The sequence below is a fragment of the Lissotriton vulgaris genome, chromosome 12, assembly GCF_964263255.1.
Source record: "Lissotriton vulgaris chromosome 12, aLisVul1.2, whole genome shotgun sequence".
NCBI classification, from domain to species: domain Eukaryota; kingdom Metazoa; phylum Chordata; class Amphibia; order Caudata; family Salamandridae; genus Lissotriton; species Lissotriton vulgaris.
Window position 1 is genome coordinate 610,883,561 of NC_141700.1, and position 22,902 is coordinate 610,906,462.

Here is a 22,902-nt window from a genome sequence, read left to right on the forward strand (position 1 = left end):
GGGCGACCATTGGATTTTCACTTATATTCAGGCTCCCTTGAGCCGGTGGGGCTGACGAGCTCATGGTTTTACGCACCTGTGTGCCACGAGCGGTACCGGACCTGAGAACATTTTTTGGCAGCCTACGCAGCGACCCTACACACATGCCTAATCCCTGCTGATGAGAGGTAACAACCTCGAAACACGTGTCCAGGGATGGCCAACGCGACAGTGATTTTTCTTCAAGACTCTGCAGAGGCGCACCCGCTGATGCTTACTTCATGGAACACAATGCTTTGGGGTAACACGCTGATAGGATGAGCAGTGTGCGACCATTGGATTTTCATTTATATTCAGGCTCCCTTGAGCCGGTGGGGCTGACGAGCTCATGGTTTTACGCACCTGCGTGCCACGAGCGGTACTGGACCTGAAAACATTTTCTGGCAGCCTACGCAGCGACCCTACACACATGCCTAATGCCTGCTGATGAGAGGTAAAAACCTCGAAACACGTGTCCAGGGACGGCCAACGCGACGGTGATTTTTCTTCAAGACTCTGGCAGAGGCGCACCCGCTGATGCTTACTTCATGGATAACAATGCTTTGGGGTAACACGCTGATAGGACGAGCAGTGTGCGACCATTGGATTTTCATTTAGTTTTCGGATTCAGTCTGACACCTGGGGATATTCTAAGTTAAGGAATCTGCGGCTAGACGTCTCTATCAGATAAGCCAGACGTCCTCAGTCAGGCATGCCGCCTAACGGCAACTGAGGAGAACATCACTCTGCTCTTCAAGTCTGTTGTGTCTAAGCCACATTCTAGGGCAATCGTTGCTGTATCTCTCCCGTCCACAACAGCTTGGAAGAGGAGAGCCTGGTGCTCCTTTGAGACTCGTGGCAGCACCTGCGCAACTTTATCCCACAGCGAAAGGTACTAAGTGCTCAAGAGGCATGCAGTGTTTACCGACTGCATTGCGAGGCTGGTGGAAGAAAAGCTCTTCTTACCAAAGCTGTACAGCCTTTTGGATTCCCTGCCCAGGGGTGCGTAAGGGAACGCGCTACGGGAGTAAGAGGCTGGGACCACCAAGCTCTGGAGAGTGGGATGAGCGGAGAGAAAATCTGGGTCGTCGGGTGCAAGGCATGGCAGTGGAAATAGTTGTATTCACAGGGGCCCCTGTGCTAGGCTTGGGCCAGGCGCCCTTGTAGAACGTCTTTCAAGGCCTCTTTGAAAGGCAGCAAGGGTTCTGTAGTGAAGACACCAGGCTACAGGACCTCCATCAAGACATTAGTCTTGACTGCCACCATAGGAAGCTGCAGGTCCAAGACCTCCGTAGCCCTACATACCACCAATGCAAAAGAAGCCCCCTCCACTGTAGCCAGGTTAGGAGGAGACAGAATGCCAGGCTCGGGGGGGTGGGGTGGGGGGTTGGGGGGTGGCCAGGCCGCTAGCATCACCGGGTACTCATACCAGTCCAGGTCTTGATTGGCTTGCGGGATATCTAAGGGATCCTGCTACCCCTCCCAATTATCATCATCCAACCCTAGCCCTTCAGAATAGGGCAGAGTGAACAACATTAGCTTCGTGGACACCGGTCTTGCGTCAGTGGACGCCCAAACGGTTCCGTGTTGTTTGGCAGAATGACGGGGAAGGCACTGCCAGTGGGTGCTGGCGACACCAAGGGTCTCGATGTCAGACACAGTGCTGGGGAAGGTCGGAGTGATACAACTGGCACCAGTCCAGATTCAAGAGGATCCGGTGGCGCCAGAGGCGCAGACCTCACGAGATCTCATTCTACTGAGCCTGAGGGCCAAATATGGCACACATGGTGTCACAGAATTCTTTTAACAGGGCGGGGGTCGTTGCCAGAAAGGGAGGGAAATGCGGAGCTGACCTAGGCATCCACACCAAGTAGAGCGATCTCTAAAGTCGAGACTTCTCCGTCTTGTTGCATGACAGACAGGGGGAAGTCGAAACACGCTTCGACTTCTTCTGCTTCTTGTGATGCTTCTTAACTGACCTCAATTACTTCAATTGAGAGGAAAAAGACTCTGACCCCCTGGAGCGGTGCCGGGCCTTCCTCTTGAACAAGACTGGGAGTGAGATAGACAGGGTGATCTCCGTGGTGCCGGACTATAATCAGCTTTAGGGACCGCTCCCTCAAAGCCTTCAGGGACATGACCTGGCAGTCGGAGCACAAATTTGTGTTGTGGTTGCACTCCAGGCACCAAAGACACGCCAGATTGGGTCCGGGACCGACATGGTGTTGTGACAGGCGCCGCATGGCTTGAACCCCGAGGTTTTCTTACTGGACATGCCTACACACCAAAAGGACTCAACGAAAAGTCAAATAAAGTCTGTCAAAAAGTGACAGGGGGTAGCTCTCTTCAACAGACCTGCCCTGACTGTCGCGGAAAGAAAAGAACAGACGTCAGCAGGCCACCTGACGAAGAAGATGAACTAGGCGCCTACGACATCACACAGAGTCGCCACCTATCGGCACACAGGGGTATTGTACTGCTATCAAAAATCTTACGGAGCCAGCCTGATGCCTGGAAGTTTAAAGGTAAGGATTCTGCCGCTAGGTGTCTCTATCAGATGGTACATCTTAACTGACCACGCGTCTTAGCCACTTGCATCCTGGAGGTTCTGCATGGTCTTTGCAATCTCATCTACTTTATTACTGAAGGTTTCAATATAAAATACCTGGCCTCCGAATACTTAACAATCAAATCACCTATGCCAAACTGATCTTCTCAAAATTATGAACTTTCATCTGTACTTGGAATAGGCTGTGCAAACTCTAGAACTAGACTGCAGAAACTGACAACGTGGGCAGCAGTACAGGCACAAACAATCAAGGACACGAGGCACTAGCTCCCCTATGCCCTAGCCTTTTCCCCGCTTTGGCAAGGGATTCGTTTATTAGTGAAATAGCTCATCAACCATCAGCTTAGGTTTCATTGCAAACCTTTCACATGCTAGCAGTAGCATAAGTCTGAATCCACAATGCTGGACAAGAACATCACTGGGCAAAAAGGCCAACTGTTTTCTTTTTAAATTGAAGCATAAAATTACAGAGTACCTCTCCTCTATTCGATTCAAACAGCACCAGAGAAGGCAGTGATTGGGGCACTTTCCGTACTGGAGTCAGGACTTAAAGCCTGTACAGTAGCAGTTTGGAAACAACTCCTGAGCCTGATCATGCTCATCCCTACGGTCTATACAAAAAGGTCCATTTTATTATTTTCCTAAGACTGTCTATAACTGGGATAATAGAGATTCACTCCAACACCTCAACCCTCGCTTAAGTTTTTTGATGCCAATCCTGCAGATGAACTCCAGTAGAAGTCCAGGCCCTCGAGTGGAGGAAAGTATCCAACCCACTCTTAGGGTTCCCACAGCTATCTACAAGCACATTTTCATGATCCATCAATTTACTCTCCAGCGAGTGCCCGATATTTTAAGATCACAGAGAGGTAAGCACTGTACTTTCAGTTATAATGTTGAGTACCCAAATATCACAGAGTGTGTTTATGAGTATCACTATTCGGCCAAACCTTTTAGCTAAAACTCTTGAACTTCAAAAAGCTTTTTAGCCATCCTGAAAATAAAAAGCTGGTTAAATTACTTTTTGACTGTTAAAACCCTTAAAAGGCTCCCAGAGGGGTTGGCCAAGATGGCGACCTTGGAGGACGCAGGGCCTCGAGGCTCCTCGCAACGAGCTCCCCTTCCCAGTTGATTCAAGCATTATAGTTCCCAGTAGTGCTCTGAAATTGGTAGGAAATCGAGAGTAGGCGAGGAGCTCTGCCTGAGTGCAATTTCGGAGGCGAGCTGTCCCCCTGGAGACCCCAACGCGGCCCGCAGCTGACTGCCGTGTAATGGTGCCAGGGCTGAGCGGGCACTAACTCGGGCGCGATCGAGCCCAGCAGCAAAGACACAGGGGCGTCTGGGGCGGCCTGTCGACCACATACCCTAACTGACAGTAAGTGGGCAGCGGCAAGACTGCAATGCGGAAGACACGCCGGAGCACCTTCGGCGAGCAATGGAGGGCTGAGAGGCGCACCTGAGCGGCGGCGCGAAAATCAAGGCCGGGGACGTTGGGCCTACGTGGGCGCGGGTGGGCGCCACCCTTCTTAGCAGAGCAGCGCGGGACCACAGCGCGGGACCCCTGTATATGCGCGACAGTGACGGAGGAGGGCAGCGGGAACCAGCAGTCCAAGCAGTATCACAGGCAGCAAGAGCCACGTACGGGAAGCGCAGAGGAGGGGAGGTGTCGGGGGCCGCTGGTGATCCGTGCGGTCTGTCGGCAGGGGTTGATTGGCACTGCAGGCATTCGGGCATCGGCCGAAGGGCCGGTGTTTCAGTGCCCTCTGTGGGCCGTTTTTTTTCTCCCCTTTCCCAGTCCACAGAGAGTGCTCTCTGCTGTCTGCTCTCTGTCGACTGGGAAAGGGGAGAAAAAAAACGGTCCACAGAGGACAAGGAGACAGAGACAGAAATGAAAGCGCTTCACTGTGCGGCCATACAGCGATTATCAGCTGTGGCCTCTACTGCAACCCCTGTCCTGCAAAGCAATCACGCTGAGGCTGGGCTGGGGAGAGGTGATTGTTTACAAGTATCGGCCTCCTTGGGGGCCAGGTGTTGCTGAGGCCTTTTGAGCCATTTTCACCTTGGCCCCCCTGGGGCCCACGCAGCCGGGGAAACAGTGTTAGTCTTAACACCTCACCCACAGCCCCTCACGTTCAGGGCACAGTGGGCGAGGAAGAATGGGTCTGGCTGTGGGGGCCAGGTGATGTTTTGAAAGCGCACAATCTTCACCTTAGCCCCGCCCCCCTCCCCCTGGCAACTGTGGATGATCCAGCAGCTGTGTTTTGTGCTCCCCTGCCAGGACATTGCCCTGAGGCCTAGAGGGCTGGGGAGGGCTGATTAATTTACAAATTGCAGGGGCCTTACTGCTGTTCATGTGCTCCCGAGCTGAAGGCCTGAGGAGGGCTGAGGATGTAAGTAATAGCAGGGGCTTCGCTGCTTTTCAGGTGCTCCTGTGCTGGAGGGCTCGAATAATTTTGTGATGGAAAGGGCCTTGCTGGTTTTTCAGTTGCTCAGCATGTAGGCCATTGTCACCTTGGCCTTGTGTCCTGCGCAAGAAGAGTATCCTCCCACTTTCATTCCTTGTCTGTGCATAGGCATAGGTGGCCTAACGCCAGAGTTGCAGAGATGGGGATTCAAGTTTGAGTCCCAGCGTCTGCTCAACAACCTGTGATTCTGGGCAGATCACTTCCTCGCCCAGGCCCTTAAATAAAAAATCAGATCATGTGTACTGTAATTGGTACTCATGAATAGAACTCAAATAGCCTTTGTCTTGGGCTGAATTTACACTATATAAAACTGCCAAATGGTAAAACAACTATAAAAAATAACGGATGTATGACGTTACAACGCATGCTTTTACCACGCATGCTGTTACAACGCAGGTTTTACCACGCATACCATTACAACGCATTACATTTGGGGGTGCTGGATAGTGAATAGTTTAATTTACTATTCCAAGTCCAGTCCCCGTGGACACTAGGGAAGGTGTTGGATAGTAAATTAAACGTATTCCTTATCCTAGAGCGCCCCCTAGTGTAATGCGTTGTAATGGTTTTCGTTGTAAAACCAGCGTTGTAACAGCACTGCGTGGTAAAAGTTGCGTTGTAAAGGATGTTCCCCAAAAATAACCATTTGTTCATGCTTTATGATTCTGCAAAGGGACCATGACAATTAAAGAGGACACTTTATAAAAACATGTCCATATTTTTTAACACAGCTTTTCTGATGCATTTTTTTTTATTTGTATTTAATTCCCCTTAGTGCCTCCCTGTCTGGTTTTCTTATGTTGTGGAGGCTGTGCTCTGACCCCGTGAGTCATTCTGTACCTTTTACCGGGTGCACCATTCTACTTCTATGTTCTTTTTGTTATTCTGGGAGAGTCTAAGCTTGCACTAAGGTAACATTTCATAGTATTCATAATTTGCAGTGACTCGCTCCTCAATGGGGGATCTTGTTGGGTGATGTTTGTGGCCTTCCTTTCCCTCCCCAGCTCCTGCCTCACCTCCATATGGACACACCCCTTACTCACTGCCTGCATGAGTGGAAAAACAGCAGGCAAATAGGATTCTGACTCACTGCTCTGACCACACACCCTTTCTCGGTCAGCGTGTAAGACACAGCCTCTGGATTGAAGTGGGGGTGAGAATCCATAGATTTCCTTCCCGCCTCCTGATTACCACGCCCACGTTAGCCAGGTGAGGGACATAAAAGAAGCTATCATCAGACAACTTCAAATTGGACTCTACAGCACCCACCACCAGGAGGATCGTAATCACAAGTTGCAGCAGGAGATCAAAGCAAAATCCTGCCCAGCCCTCAGGTGCCCAGTAAACCTGCTTCAACAGGCTGCTGCTTCATCTTCATCTCCTTAGGTCCCAATCTTTTCCTATCCTTCCCAGGTGGAAGGAATACATGTGTAGGCCTTCAGCGACCCAATCCAAATCCTAAGGCTCATGAAGAAGACAGTCCTGACTAGGGTGACCAACCGTCCGTAAATTTCACGGACCGTCCGTAATTGGAACCTCACGTCCGTTGTCCTTGATGATCCCTTTTATGGACGCCTTTTGTCCGTAATTTTGGCCTTTGGGGAACAGCACTGTTCCCTGCCACAAACCTCAAGTCCCTGATGGGGCCGCCTCACACTCTGAGCGCAAGAGCAGCCCCACCCCGCCCATTGTCATTCTGTATGCGGCTGATTGCCACATACAGAATGACAATGGGTCAGTCTGGGCTTTAAAGCATGTGGTGGCCTCCTTCTACCTCGGGCATCCTGTCAGAAGGAAGAAATGCACAATAACATCCTTGCTGCTACGAGAGAATCCAGTTAATCAAAATAAGGCGATGCAAGAAGTAAAAAAAAAGGGTTATAGTTCTTTCTCAGTGTCGTCATTTTAGAACTGATGCATTTTCAATATTACATTCAAGGAAGTCATGGTTGCAGCTTTTCTATTTTATGCAACTAACAACCATTGACAAAACCTATAGTTCTGGCTTGTTGTAGGTGTAACATTACTTGCTGTATTATATATCTGAATGCAATGACAGAAGCAGCAAAATACCAGTCGGGTGGCACACTATGCTAAGCACAGATTTGTAGCTTAGGTGTTTTAAGCTACGCCCTTAATTACATTGAACACCCCCTTGGGAGAGACCCCTCAGTTTTGTCATCCCACTTAAAGCCCTGGAAACAACACCATGTCCCAGACACCTCAGGGCCTGGCACTGTGCATCATGCATGACTCATGATTTCCAAGGTTTCAGATTGACTATGTGCAGGGGCATCTTGAACCCCTCCCTTTGCTTTAGGAACTACAGCGAGGGGTGAGTTCCTGATGAGTCTCTTCTGTCTGCAACTCTGCGGACAAAGGCTCAGCTCACAATTATTGTGAAAAGGTGGGTGAGAGAGTAAGTGAAGGGATGGATCAGTGAAAGGGTGAATGGATGAATGAAAGGGTGAATGGATGGATGATGAGAGAGAATGGGTGGATGGATGAGTGAAATGATGGATGGATTGATTAATTGATAAGTGAAAGAGTGAATGGATGAACAGATGTGTGAAAGGGTGGCCGTAAGGATGGATGAGTGAGTGAAAGGGAGGGTACATGGGCAAAAGATTGGATAGATGAGTGAAGGAGTGAAAGGATGGATGAGAGAAAAGATGGATGATTGAAAGGATGGATGAGTGATAGGGTCAATGATTGGATGCATGAGTGGATGAGTAGATGGATAGTTGGGTGGATGGAAGGAAGGATGGATGGCTAAGTGAAAGGGTCGATGGAGAGAGAAAGGGAAGATGGGTGACTGAAAGGGTGAATAGGTGGAAGGATGAGTGACTGGGTGGATGGATAAGAAAGTGAAAGGATGGCTGGATGGGTGAGAGGGCAAATGGCTAGATGGATGAGTGAAGGGATGGATTGGGTGAAAGGGTGGATGGAGAGAAAAAGTGAGGATGGATGTGTGGATGACTGAAAGGGTGAATGTGTGGAAGGATGAGTGACTGGGTGGATGGATGAGTAAGTGAAAGGGTGGCTGGATGGGTGTAAGGGTAAATGGATGGATGAGTAAATGGATGGATGGGTGGCAGAGTGGATGAATGGGTGGACAATGGATGGATGAGTAAAAGGGTGGATGGAGGGATGGATGAGTGAAATGATAGATGGAAGAATACATGATGGATAGGTTTGTAAATGGTTGAATATGTTTGGATCTGGATTAGCGGCATCTTATGTTTGCCACTTTACATCTCACAATGACTACCCAAGCAGATCTCCCCGACCATTTCTCTCACCAAACCTGCCTGCTCAGAACCATGAATTGTAAACAAAATATCAGACTGGACAACCCAGTTCTGTAACCATATATATAGATTATTATCATATGAAATATCACAAAAAGACCTGCACAGTTGATCAAAGCTGCAAGCATATTGAAAAACCGTGAAGTACACGATTGGTTCAACCTGATATAAACTTATTTTGACTAGTGCTTAAATAGTTGTCTATTTACTGACTTACATAATAATGTGCAACCTCCTCTGATGGGTCTGTAAAACTTATCTTTTGTCCAGAAGTTTTGTCCTGAATTTTGACCCTTTGTCCTGAATTTTTACACTCCCCATCCTGAATTTGCACCAGTGCCAGTTGGTCACCCTAGTCCTGACCCTCCCATACAGAACTACAGAGTGTTCACCCTGCCTTTTCTATTTGGTTACTTTTCTAACCAGATGCACCACACTGCCAAGCTCTAACTCAAGAGGGGCCATCTAATCCCCTTGGCATCCCACTCGCCACAGGTCTGACCAAAGTAGGCTGAGTAAAGCAGTACTCAAAGCTACATCTAGTGTGCCTCAATCGTCGTCCCACCGAATCCAGAAAATACTGCACTAGACTCAGTGCAGTAGGTCTTCCTCAAAGGTTTACTTGACTTGCCACATCCAGCACCCATAAATGCAATGTGTTGCTAGCCGATCCCTTCCTCTGAAGCAAGAAGGAACAGGTAGGAACCATTTTGTTTACCATTTCTTTGCACAATTACTGATTCATTTGTGTGCCAGTTAACAATGTAACTTTATTTTAAAGGCCTCATCCAAAATGCAGACAAGGGGCATATTTCTCTATATGCCAAAAATATTAATTAGTAAGGTTTGGTTAATTTTTGTTTGTAGTGTGTAGGTCTGACTGCACTCTATTTTAGGTCCTAGGCCAGAATGTGGCAACATGTTTGTGTGTAGATTTCAGGACTTTGTGTAATGTGCTTTCTCAAAAGAGAGCTGTTTAGCCTCATTCTAAGCTAGGCCTTGTTCGAGGCCTAAGCAACATTTGCAAACTTGGCACTCCTTTCTCTGTGCAGAAGAATTCACTTTTCTAGCATGTTCAGGTTAGAACTCCTATTTGCAGATTTTCTATCATTTTCATGGTTAATTGAGTAATCCTCAGTCTCCTCATGGCCCAGACTTGAAGGCAGCAACAGATATGAATAAAACTGTGTTTTTTGTATACAGACATCACCTGCTGGCTGTGAAATAAATTTATGACTAGATTGTACAGATAATTTTTTTCAGCATTCTTTACACCCCAGACTGCCTTTTCCTCATTTGTGAATTCTTACTTTTGTTATTACATGTTCTGTTCCCAGAGATTCCAGTCTTACCCTTTCTCCTTGACTTTGTACTAGATTTCTGATTTATGTGATGATTAGAGTCTAGGACATCGATGGTTGGGAAAGAGTATCTAACAACATTGTGCAGGGCGTTAACCCTGCACAAAACCCTGAACTGACTTACCTCCAACCACCTCAAACTAAACGCCCTCAAAACAGAATTCCTCCTCATTGCACCGGCTAGGCTAACCCCCCCTGTTGTGAAATATCTCTCTAATCTCACCGCGCTCAATTGCACACCTCACCTCATTGACTCAACAAAATCACTAAGAATTCTACTCGATAAAAACCTAAACATGCAAGAGCACATCAGAGCATCTACCAAAGGAGTGAATTTCCAGCTGTGCATCCTAAGAAAACTCAAACCCTACCTGCCCCATGAGGATTTCAAATTGGCAGTGCAAGCACTGGTCATCTCCAGACTAGAATATGGCAGTGCTACGTTATGCGGACTGCCGAAACTCAGTTTAGCCCCTATCAGAGCTTCGTTAAATGCGGCTACGAGACTTATCACGGGCTCTAAGAAAACCAACCACATCTCGCCAGACCTGAAATCACTCAACTGGCTTCCCTTTGAAGCAAGGATCCAATTAAAGATTGCATGTATGACCCATAGAGCTCTTCACTTCAATACCCCTCTATACCTGGCAAATAAACTGAAACTCTCTGGTGGGTCCCGGCACACTAGGAGCACCGGCACCTTACTGCTCAAACCAAAGAAATTCAATAAGCTTAAAACCTACAACCGTACACTCTCAGGCATTGCCCCGAGGATCTAGAACGCCCTTCCAGTGGAGACGAGGCTTATTCCATCCACCTTTGTTTTCAAAAGGGAAATGAAAGAACTACTAATGAACAATGCGTTAATCGAGAAACTGTGCTCTTACCTCAAGTCTTTTAGTTATCTTATCTATTACATGTCATCTGTTGCGATCCTATGCTGCCTGCCATAATGTCAATTTTGTTCTTGATTTATATTGTCCTACATGTCCTGCTGCAATTGCCGGCTACCTATTTCCCTCCACTATGTAATTCGTACTCTTGTGACACATTGACCTACTTGTTATGTCTTTGAACTATGTCCATTTTTCTTAGTCATACTTATGTAAAGCGCTCTGATACCCACTTGGGTCATGTTCGCGCTATACAAAACTTTCAAATAAATAAATAAGTATTCAGTTATCAGAATTGCTCTGAAAGCTTTAAAAGGCTTAATTTACCAAATATTGCTCAACGAATTAGACCTAGTAACCAAATAGTGTTTCATGAAAGGACACGCCCCTTAAATGTGGGCCACGCCCTTTAACTGTAGGCAACGCCCCTTACATGTATGCAACGCCCCTTGAACGTGGGCCACCTTTTTCGTCAGTGCCCGGGCCAAATTGTGATCCCAATCCGGCCCTGTCTGTCGGACCTGCGGGGAGCGGGGCGAGAGCACCTCCCCTGACAGCAGCACCCCAGTGGCACGCAGAAGAAGGCAGTAGGTGGGCGCGGGGATAACACACCCCAGGGGCGCCTAGCATAGCGGAGTGTGTGTGCTATCCTCGAGGTCAGGAGGGGTAGCCGGGGTGGACCAGAGACCTGCATAGGAGTCCAAAAGGGAGCAGCTGGAAGGCCTCCTCTGGCAAGAGCACTGAGCCCGTAGTGGCAGTAGGCAGCTGGCCTGCATTTCACAATTGGCAAGGAGCACAGGGCATGGGCGCATACATCCAGGGGAGCCCGAAACATGTCTTGAGACCCCCCCATCTCCAGGACTGGGAGCCACAGAGATCTTCCTGGGTGAAAGAAGGAGGTCAGAACCCCTTGAGAGGCCCAAGACACCGGTGGCCTCAGTGGGACATGCATGCGACCCCCCAAGCTTGTCGTGACAAGGGCTGGTGAATGTGGCAGATCTGAGCTTGCCCGCCCACCTCCCCACTTGTGGTAAGGACAGCCAGAGCTCACGGGCAATTACACAGGGAGGCACGCAGTTCCGTTGAAGCACTTTGAGCTCCCGAAATCTTGGTTGGGAGCGGGGGTGTCCCACGGTCTCTGCGGTGCCCCCGGGAGTGGGAACACTTCTGGCACGAGCTGACACATTGCGAGGAATTCGCGAATCTTGAGAGAAGGTGAGCTTAGTAGCTAAACCAGTGCGCGCCCCGGTGTGGGACCACCCCGGGGGCGGTCCCACACGTAAGAAAGGGGACCGCTCACTAAAGGACATGCTCATCAAAGGCCCTATAGCGGGAGACAGAGGAAACCATACACCCCTCGCCCCTAAGCAGCACGCAGAACAAGGGGACGTGCCGATTACCCGAGCGTTTCTAGAGACACTTTTTAACACTCTCCGGGAGGATTTTCACGCACTCAAGCAAGAGGTAGCGGGAGAAGTGAAGGAATTACGTTGTGATGTCGATGAGCTGGGGGAGCGAGTAGCCACCATCGAGCACAATGATCACACTAGAAGCGATTAGCTGGAACAACTACAACAGGAACTACTCCGCCTTAAGGACCACCAGGTGGACCTGTAAGTGCATGCATAGGACCTAGAAAACAGGTCAAGGCACAATAACATCCGGGTCCGTGGAGTCCCGTTGAAAACGGAGGGGGCGGATGTTGCCCACTACCTACAGTGCTTATTTAGGGAGATACTCGGCGAAGGTCCGGACTTCGAGATCCACATTGATCGTGCGCACTGGTTGGGCTAGGCAAGACCGCCCCCCCCGCCCTCCCCCCCCCCCTCCCTCCCCCCCCCTCCCCCCCCCCCCCACCCAGACATCCTGGCCTTACCGGATTTTCCTTTTTTTTTTTTGACAAATTCATAGTGATACATAAGATTCAAAAAGAAACAGAAGTAGGTACAGCAGATGATCACATAGCTTAATTAACAGAACAATTTATACAATATCAAGTGGGATAATAACACCAGAGAGGAAAGAGAAAAAAAAATGAAAAATAAAAATAAAAATGACAACAGAAAAATATAAGCAGATTAAACGATCAGGAATCTGAGAAACAAAAGAGATGTCCATTAATCATCGGCAGAACCTAATTGGCGAACCTCATTTGTGTACCATCTTGTAATCGGGTCCCAAATCTGTGCTCCTATTGCTTTCATTTTTCTCCCCCTAGTAGCATATATTGCGATTTCTTGTTTATAGATTGCAAGAAAGCGACTAAGCCACATATGAAAAGTAGGGGGGTCTACGTCTTTCCAGCGAGCTGCCAAAATGATACGAAGTACAGCATACCCCAGAAAAACTACCGCTTGCTCCTCTTTATTATGACCCAGTGAGTCATCGTGGCCTAGTATACAGAGAGTTAGTGAGTCCCTTATCTGACGTCCAAAGACCTGAGCCCAGAACTCCAACATCATGGTCTTTAACCGCCTCAACTCCGAACATTCTGAGAACATGTGAAGTAGATTGGCCAGTGGCTGTTTGCATCTTGGGCAGTTGTCGTCGGCCCGAAGACCCCAACCAAATAATTTTGCGGGTGTATAGTATAGGTTGTATACTGTTTTATAATATTGTGCTCTTAAATTTGAGGCTATAAAGTATTTTGTAGATAGCGCTAGTGAAAGATCGATATCAACATTAGGATTTGCCAGTTTTACAGCCCAAGATTGTTCTGTTTTTTCGATATCATCAGGGAGATTACCCATAAGAATCTGATACAGAGTCCCTATTCTTGTCGTTTTCTTACCAATAGCTTCAAGAAGTGGGAGTCTGTCTCGTATTATTATTGGAAAAGCATTGCGGATACATGACAGTATTTGAAAATATTTAAGAAAATCTTGCGTAGGGACACGATATTTTTCTTGAAAATATTCAAAAGATATAGGGATATTATGTCCTAATATGTCGCCAACTGTATTGATACCTAGATGTTCCCACCTCTGCGAGGTAGCATCATTAAGGGATGGGGGGATGATCTTACTATGCCAAAGAGGAGTATATCTTGTAAAATTGGGAATTGATAGGTATTTAGAGATTGCTTTCCAACCCACCCATGCGTCTAAGACTGTCTTCAATTTGATTTTTTTATAGTATGAAGGCTCTACCTGTCTTAAAAAGAGCCCTTTACACTTATCACCGAGACTAAGTTCATAGATCGATGGAATATATAGGTCTGGGGGCGTATAGGTATTAGTTTTTTTATCCGTAAGCAGGGGATCCATAGATTGCATCAGTGTTGCCCAGAGGTATAATTTTAGATTGGGGATAGCTAGTCCCCCTCTATCCTGTGGAAGCGACATTAAGCGGAGGGATCTTCTTATCTTTCCGTAGCTCCATATAAATTTAGATATAGCAGACTCAATAGACTTAATGAAGTTATCTCCAGCTAGCAACGGGATCGCTCTAAAAAGGTAGAGGACCCTCGGGAAGATATTCATTTTAATATAGTTAGCCCTCCCAATTATAGATAGATGTAAGTTGTCTATTCTTTTGAGGTCTATTTTAATTTTATCAGTGAGGGGAGTGTAGTTCAAATGGATAATTCTCTCCACTTTAGTAGTAAGGCGTATGCCTAAGTATGTAGCTTCTTCAACTTTGAGAGCACTTTCATAATGGATATTATCAGTAGCTAACACCATGGTTTTGTCCCTATTTAACGAATATCCTGAATATGTGCCAAATGCCTGGGTAATTGATTCGATTTCCCGGATTGCCACCGTGGGGTTGTTAGTTACAACGGCAATGTCATCCGCATATGCCATGACTTTGGTGGAATATGGCCCTATTTTAATAGGCTGTATTAAAGGGGTCAAAAGTAGTTTCTGAATAAGGGGGTCTATGTATAGTGCGAACAGGATCGGGGAGCATGGGCATCCCTGTCTTGTACCTCTATGTACCTTGATAAGCTCTGACTCATTGCCACATATAGAGATTTTTGCACTAGGATCGATATATAAGGCTTTGATGGTTCTGATGAATTTGTATCCAAAATTCTTTCGTTCTAATATGTTCCAGAGAAACTGCCATGCTACTCGATCAAAAGCCTTTTCGGCATCGAGGAGAATCATCGCCATCTCGCCCCCCGTGGTTCCCATGATATCAAAAAGGGTAGTGGCTCTCCGGGTATGATCTGTAGTGCCCTTTCCGGGTATAAATCCGTGCTGCCAGGGGGATACGAGATGTTTGATAACCCCGTTCAGTCGGTTGGCTAGTATTTTTGAGTAGAGCTTTGAGTCAGAGTTTATCAGGGATATCGGTCTGTAAGATGATGGAAGCTGAGATGGTTTACCTTTTTTGTGAAAAATTATAATATTTGTTAGTTTCCAGGAGTCTGGTGGGGCGGAGTGATACTGCACTCCGAGAAAGAGATCTAACAATAACGGAATTATTTGTTTACCTAGGATTTTATACAGTTCTAGGGGGATTCTCCTGGCCTTACCGGATTTTCCACTGAAGGAGCAAATCCTCCGGAAGGCAAAACAACAGCAGCCTCTTCAACATCAAGGACACCCCATAGCTCTTTTTCAGGACTTGGCCTCTATCACTCTCCAAAAGAGAAAAGCATTCAAGGAAGTGACTACCTTCTTGAGAGATAAGGGAATACCCTACTCCTGGGGCCACCCTTTCTGGTTGATCTTTAAATGGAACGGCACGATTCACCAGATGAGATCCCTCTGAGAGACTTGTGCACTCCTGGGCCTCGACCACAATGACCCAGACGCCTCCCCTAGTCAGTCCCAGCGGTCGGTGGGTGGAGGATGGCAAAGAGTTGGCCACAGACGCTCGCCCAAAGCGGAACTGAAACCTGACCAGACAACCATGTCGCAGGAGCGGGCGTCGGCCCTGGAAGCGGTGACTCGAGACACCTCATTTCCTGAATAACCTGGATTCGCACTTGGGGGGACACGTGCACAGACTCACATCTGGCTGGGGAGGTGGGTGGTGGGGGGCCGGGGTTGTCGGGGTTACACGCTCTTCCTCATTACTCACCAGTTGCCTGCGACCTTGGTAAGCTGGACCTGGACTATGGTACTTTGTTGGGAATGTTCAGTTGGGGTTAGGGAGGGGGGAGAGGGGGTGTCTAGTGGAGTAGCAGGGAAGGGACTCAGTTTGGGAGGGCTGTTCGGCTTCGGGAAGGGGAAGGGGGGGAAGGGGAACGTGGGGGTGGGGAAGGAACCGGTGTGCCACATATGGAGAAGATCCAAAAGAGGTGCTTACTAGGGGGAGACTCCCAATGACAACGCTGTCCCTCTTCACGCAGCCACTTTGATGAGATCTACCCTGAAAGTTATCACCCTTAATGTAAAGGGGCTGAATAATCCTATTAAAAGACTAGCTATATTGTCATACTTAAAGCACTCCGACGCTTCGATTTGTCTCCTGCAAGAAACGCACCTATTGTCCAAAGACTGGCATAGAACGAGATCCCGGGCATTTCCTCAACAGTTTTATATCTCCACTACTGACAAGAAGGCAGGGGTGGCTATATTGTTTGCAAGGCACTTCCAGGGCACGGTGGGTGATAAAGTTGCAGAAATGAAAGGCAGGCTGTTGTCATACAATGTGAGGGAGGGGGGCACTCCCATAGTCATTGGATCCCTCTTCGTCCCTAACTCAAATCAGAAAGCTTTTTTCAGGGGTGCCATGTCAGAGGTTTTGACCCCCCAAGAAAGGTACATACTGGTGGGAGGCGACCTTAACATGGTCATGGACCTAGACACGGACAGATCAGGCCACCGTTTTGGTTCCACGGGGGCAATATCGACAGTGGGGAAAAATTGGATGGTCCGCAGGGGACTGGTGGATTTATGGCGGGAGGCACATCCTCAGAGTACTCACTACTCGTTCTACTCACATGTGCACCACAAGTACGCTACGTTAGACCACTTTACTGGAACTTACGAAATCAACACGCTAGTCGAAGGAGTGGACATCACTCCAGCCGCACTATCCGACCATGACGCAGTGTTAGTCACTATAACTGTCCCCCAGACTAAGACGACTGGGGGAGGTGGCGACTGCGAGAGACCCTACAACAAAGAAAAGGGGTGTCCCAACAGTTACACAAGAGCATCACTGACTACCTCACCACCAATGATAAGCCAGACACACCCATGACCGCGCTATGAGGGGCTCTTAAAGCAGTAGTGCGGGGGGAACTGATAGCCATCTCGGCGACAGAATACAGAGAGCGAAAAGGGAAACACTCACGGCTAAAGTGGTTGAACTCGAGAAGGGGCATAGTCGCACTGGGCTTCCAGGATATGGAGGCAACTGTAGGCCGCTAGGGCGCAGTTAGCAGGCCTGGACCTGGACAGGGCCGAATACACAGCCCTGCAGCTACAACACATACTATGTAGGAGGCGATAAAACAGGGTGTCTCCTCGTAAGCAAGCTCAGAGCCAGAGTTCAAAGATCTAAAATCACAACCATCCGCAATGCTCAGGGAGAGGAGGTGGGGACCGACGACCAGATAGCCGAGGCAAAGACGGAGAGACCTACCTACGTCACATAGCGATGACAGCTCTCAACACAGCCGGAGCAGCCACGCTAGATGCGCCTATCAGGATAGAAGAGGTAGTCGGCGCGATCGCACGCCTCAAGCCTCTGAAATCTCCAGGGTCGGAAGGCTTTTCGGCCGGTTTTTATAAAAACCTTTTGCCAACTCCTAGCGCCGTTTTTAACCCGCCTTTTTAATTCTTTTCAGGGACCCGGTTACATACCTACAGATATGCTAGAAGCGGATATAATAGTCTTACCCAAACCAGGTAAAGACGCCACCCACTGCGCCGCCTACAGGCCGATCTCCCTACTCAATCTAGACTTAAAACTTTTTACAGGGGTCCTCGCATCTAGACTTGGACCACGGTTGCCTGGCATCATTGAACCAGATCAATCTGGCTTAATTCCGAGCAGACAATGCAGCGATAACACTTAACGCCTCATGCACCTAGTAGACAATGCCCACTACATAGGTATGGACGCCATGTTACTGTCTGTAGATGGCGAAAAGGCGTTCAATAAGGTAGATAGGGGTCTTCTAGACAAAACAATGGCCCACTTCGATATCGGGGACCGCTTTCGTGCCTGGGTTGTGAGTTGCTATGATAAACCAAAGGCAACGATAAGCGTTAACAGTGTTAGCTCACGGATGTTTGACATTAGGCGAGGGACGCGGCAGGGGTGCCCGCTGTCGCCCCTCCTCTTTGCCCTCTTCATAGAACCCCTAGCACAGCGGATTCAGGACAACCCAAATATCGCAGGCATTCCCTTTGGAGGGGAGCAACACGTAATTAGCTTATACGCAGATGACATCTTAGTGGCGCTAGATTTACCCAAGAGGTCAGTGCCTGCCGTTCTGCGGAAATTAGAGGCATTTGGGAGGGTGTACGGCCTTAAAATGAATCTGGGGAAATCGATGCTACTACCTCTGGGTTGCAACGCAAACAGCATAAGCGGCGCATCTTCTGAATATGGAGGCCTGCAACCCCATGCCATGATCCCGTACTTGGGGATAGTCCTCACACCGCCTACGGACCAGACGGTCACTCTGAACTACGCAAACCTCACCTCCTAAATACAAGGAGATATGAGGAGATGGCAGAAACAGCCATTGTCACTGCTCGGCCGTATCGCAGCGGTTAAGATGTCCTTCTTACCTAAAGTACTGTACATTTTTCAGACCATTCCGGTTAGCCCTCCCATGGGAACCATAGGCAACCTGCAGGAGACAGTGCAACAATTCACATGGGCCGGAAAACGACCAAGGATGCGCAGAGACCTGTCCCACCAACCTCCAGATGAGTGCGGATTGGGGATCCCTAACAAACTACAATACTTCAAGGCGGCGCAATTGCGATACCTGGTGGAGTGGAGCCGGCCGAATCAGAGACAAGATGGCTCTTCCAAGACAGGGCGATGGCACAGCCATCACTCTGGAAGATACCCTTCCTAAGGCGTCCTGACAGACTGGTCTGCCTCAACAAATCTCCAATCACCCACACAGTGATGCACGTATGGGATATTGTCGCGGTTAAGAGGGGACTTACTCCCTTCCCCGCTCACGACCTTATTCGACAATCCTGAATTTAAACCGGGGACGGAGAGGCGCGCGTTTTCGCAGTGGCGTACGTCGGGTTGCAAATCCGCAGGCCATCTATTCGATCTCAACGGGTTCCTCCAGCTCTCCGTGCTACCACAGCTGGACGACATTAAGGATCCGAAACGCTTCCAATATTTCCAAATTAGACACTGGTTGACACATCCAGAGGTATGCCCCTGGTAGGCAGGAAGCTGACGGCCTATGAGAAATGGCTCATTACTAAACAGTCGATCGAAAGCTGATTATAGAGCTTTATAAGATGATTTGTCCTCCAGCTCCCTCGGGGCCTTCGGCCGGTCAGAAACAATGGGAAATGGAGTTGGGGAGAGACCTCTTGGACAAAGAATGGCAGGCCATATACTACAGAGCGAACCACGTGGCCAGGAATATGGCTAGCAGAGAAGCAGAAGTCAAAGTTGCAACATATTGGTACTTAACACCGGTCAGATTGAACAGGGGTAGCCCGAACCGCAGCCCTACCTGCTGGAGAGGCTGCAACAAGGAGGGCACACTGACTCATCTCTTATGGGAGTGCAGGAAGGTGGCCGGTTACTGGACGGCAGTCCTCAATGACATTGGCAAACAATTTGATACTGAAATTCCCCGTTTTCCAACCTATACACTTTTAGGGCTACCCACTGCACTCACATTCCCACTGAAGTCACTCAGGGGGAGACATATGAAGTAGCTAAGGGAGCGGCTGTTCAACATATCCTATCGCTTTGGGGAACACAGACTCGTCACACGCACACAGGTTGGCTGCATAAGCTATGATTTGTTATCAGCATGGAGCGTATACAAGCCAATCTTACCCTTTCTACGGCCTCCTTTGACACTATTTTGCACCCCTTATTATCCCTGCTGGCAATGGAATTTAACGAAATCACATGCCCAAAATATCTTCCCCTCCTACGACTCACAGATAAGTCAGCACCAGAAGAAACCCCTGAAGGGTGAACATCTAGCAATACTTACACACGGTATCTACTTACCACAAGATCATGGCACACGCAGGGAGGTGGGGTTGGATTCAGGGCCCGCCTCCATTGTTCCAAAATGGGGATACAAGAGACCTGTATTGTGTCTATCTTTCTTTTTCCAGAAATTCAATAAAACAGAGTTAAACAAAAACAAAGGCTGCCAGACATTTGTAGGGCCCTGCCAGGCTCATATAATCATGCTAAAAGTATTATGGGGTCCCCACCTATGGGAGGGATAAATCAAAGTAAGAATCTGCTAAGGTAACAGTAACCTATAGAAGCAGATTTAGGGATTAGTTGCTGATCATGATGGTCATCAAACCTCATATAGGCCTTTATGAGGTCTTTTGACAATCCACTCCGCTGTTATTTGGTACTAAGACGCACAAACCTATTGGATTTGGCATTTTACCCGTCTTAGAGTCAACATTCAGGATTCTTAAGATGGAATGCGCATATATATTTCCTCTAACACCTTTCACTGTGCTCCATGTTTACTCCGTTCCGAAATCGCCTCTAGTCTCGTCAACATGAATTTGTACTTATTCTTGATCCAATAATCGATTAATAATGCAAGTAAACCAAATGTCAAACATATCTTGGACAATAAATAGTTAAACATCTACATTACATGCGTATTTCAAGAGACTAAAATATATGTGTACAAGCATAGTACGGTTGTTGTCGAGCTATCCTAAACTTCTCTTAAAACTATTGCTTTGCTTGAAAGTTTTATAAAGATCAATATTTGAAATACAGAATTAATTAATGTAACTTTCAAGGGAGTTGTACAATTAATAAATCATGCAAAAAAGCATAAGGTTCACATGATCAGACATAAAAACAAACTGTAGCTATTAGAACCAATTTTGCAATACTAGAAATGTTTTTTTTTTAAATTACTACAATGTGGTGTAAAAAATTCTAAAGTGATACCTAGAGTGCCCTATCTCGTCTAAAATATAGGGAGTTGTTTGTGATCTCCCTAGGCTTACCCTTTAGGATTCCCACCAGTTTAATGTAGCCTCCTACGCCTTATTTTCCTCCTACCTCCTCCTCCAATTCCTGTTGCAGTTGCTGAGAGAGCTCCAGATCAGCCCTCAGCCTCTCCACAGTGGATTTGCAATGCTGTAGCTCACCAAGAGAAGTTTGACGCTTCTCCTGGCAGCTATTCAGCTCCTGCAGCAAGTGGGCACTCTCATTCTTCAGTCGATCCAGATCAGCTTGGTGTGACTGCTGGCAGGATTCCAGCTCCTCCCTCAGCTGCTGCAGTAAAGCATCCTGCCTCTGACTCTGGGGCAAAAAAAGTGTAAAAGAAAGAGATAATATATACCCTGAATAGGAGAGATTCAGTAAACCCCAAAACCTGAACCCCTCCCCAGACTAAGGGATGCTATTGGGTTGTTGTTATACAATCCTTAGCCCAACCACCCTTCATTTCCGGAACACGGCTGTGATAAAAAAAACTGCTCAGCACAGTGGAAGCTTAAAGCCATGGCGGTAGTGGAAATGTCTGCCACCCCTGCAACACACCAAACCTTTGCTAATGCTCACCTGGAAGAGGGAGATCTCCTTCTCATACTGAAGGCACTGAATCTGTTGTTCCATTTCAGCAACAACTCTCTCCTTTTCAGTGCAAAGCTCCTGCAAGCTGCTTAAATCATCCTGCAAGTTTCTGATCTTACAGCCCAGGTTGCTCACCTCTCTACTGCTCTCTTCCAACTGAAAATGAAAAGAAAAAAATTCAATATTTGTTAATGTCCCAGGAAGGCTCCTGATTAAGAGGATTGTTCCAGTGACAATGGGTTCTCTAGAACCCTTGATCCCTAATATGTATTACTTTGAGTCATTTCAATGAAGAACTACAAACAATCAGTAAACCAATTTTAAGTGTTCTAAAACCGGCAAATTGTGGCATACCCTAACCTGCTGATATCATTCCTCAAGTTCAAGTATTGTGATAAGTATCTTTTCAAGATTTTGCAACATTTTCAAACCAATTTGAGTACAGCATTCCCTAATGGTATGAAAGGCTTGGAACATGTACTAAAAGGTACTGGACATAATTGTGTTCAAGGTAAAAGACATTAAAAGAACGTAATTTCGCTTTCACATATAACATCTTTAAAGGGGTTCAACTTATCTATAATAGTTTGAAATCTGTTAGGAGATAAGAAGCAGGATTCAGGATTGCACTAACATGCTAAAAAGATCTTTACTCTACAAGGCATTAATCAGACTGTGATTTTAAAGGGGGAAGTAAACATAGATAGATTCACTCAGGGAACTCATCAGAACAGTACAAACCTTTATTCTTCCTTCTTTCAAGTCCTCCTCCACAGCAGTTAGATCACCTTGGAGCTTAAAAATAGTTTGATCACGATTGGTCACCTGGAAAAGTACACTGTGTTAAAATGACAACATATATGAACTTGGGTATGTCAGCTGAAAAATACCAGTATGTAGGCAGGAGAGACCTCAAAATATACAATAAAATTCTATGAATCACTGAGGTGGATCAGAAAAGGAAAGGTGAATGTGTGGAGCAGCTAAACAGTTCAAATCCTATGCCAACGAGGAATAATTTATGTTTGTGGAACCAAAAGAATTTATTTTGGATTCCTATGCACTAAGGGTTTGGAACTCTCCCCTAGCCAGATGTATCTGGCTCCTTCACTTCTCTGCCTTCCAAAGGAGCAGAATGCTAGCATTTTCAAACAATGTTCCTTTTCCTTTCTCCTCCTCCATATCTCCACAGTGCTCCTCCCTTCTGAGGAACCCCCTCTTGTTGCAACAACTCACCAATGAAAAGTAAACATCTATATATATGTATATGTATATATATATATATATATATATATATATATATATATATATATAAATATATATATATATATATATATATATATTTATAAACAACAGAGGTGTAGCATTGCCATTCAGTCTTGTTTATTCAGTAACTTCGCTACGTATATACATGTGTGTGTATATATATATATATATATATATATATATATATATATATATATATATATATATATATATATATATATATATATATATAGAAGCTCCGTCTCGCCTCGTATTTTCAAAGGAAGAGAAAGCACTCTCAGGAGCGGGTTTAAAGTTTATTATAAAAACCCACAGCGACCAGAGGCG

General features: G+C 47.0%; 1 protein-coding gene across 1 annotated transcript in view; it reads right to left on the reverse strand.

The window, feature by feature from the left end:
* Positions 1-22,902, reverse strand: part of PMFBP1 (polyamine modulated factor 1 binding protein 1) — a 1,903,249-nt gene that overhangs the window by 901,320 nt on the left and 979,027 nt on the right. Inside the window, exons 22-24 of the mRNA XM_086945556.1 lie at positions 22,051-22,134; positions 21,298-21,465; positions 20,794-21,036 (exon numbers count right to left, since the gene is read on the reverse strand). Of these exons, the coding sequence (XP_086801682.1) occupies positions 20,794-21,036; positions 21,298-21,465; positions 22,051-22,134 (495 nt within the window). The remainder of the gene's footprint in view (positions 1-20,793; positions 21,037-21,297; positions 21,466-22,050; positions 22,135-22,902) is intronic.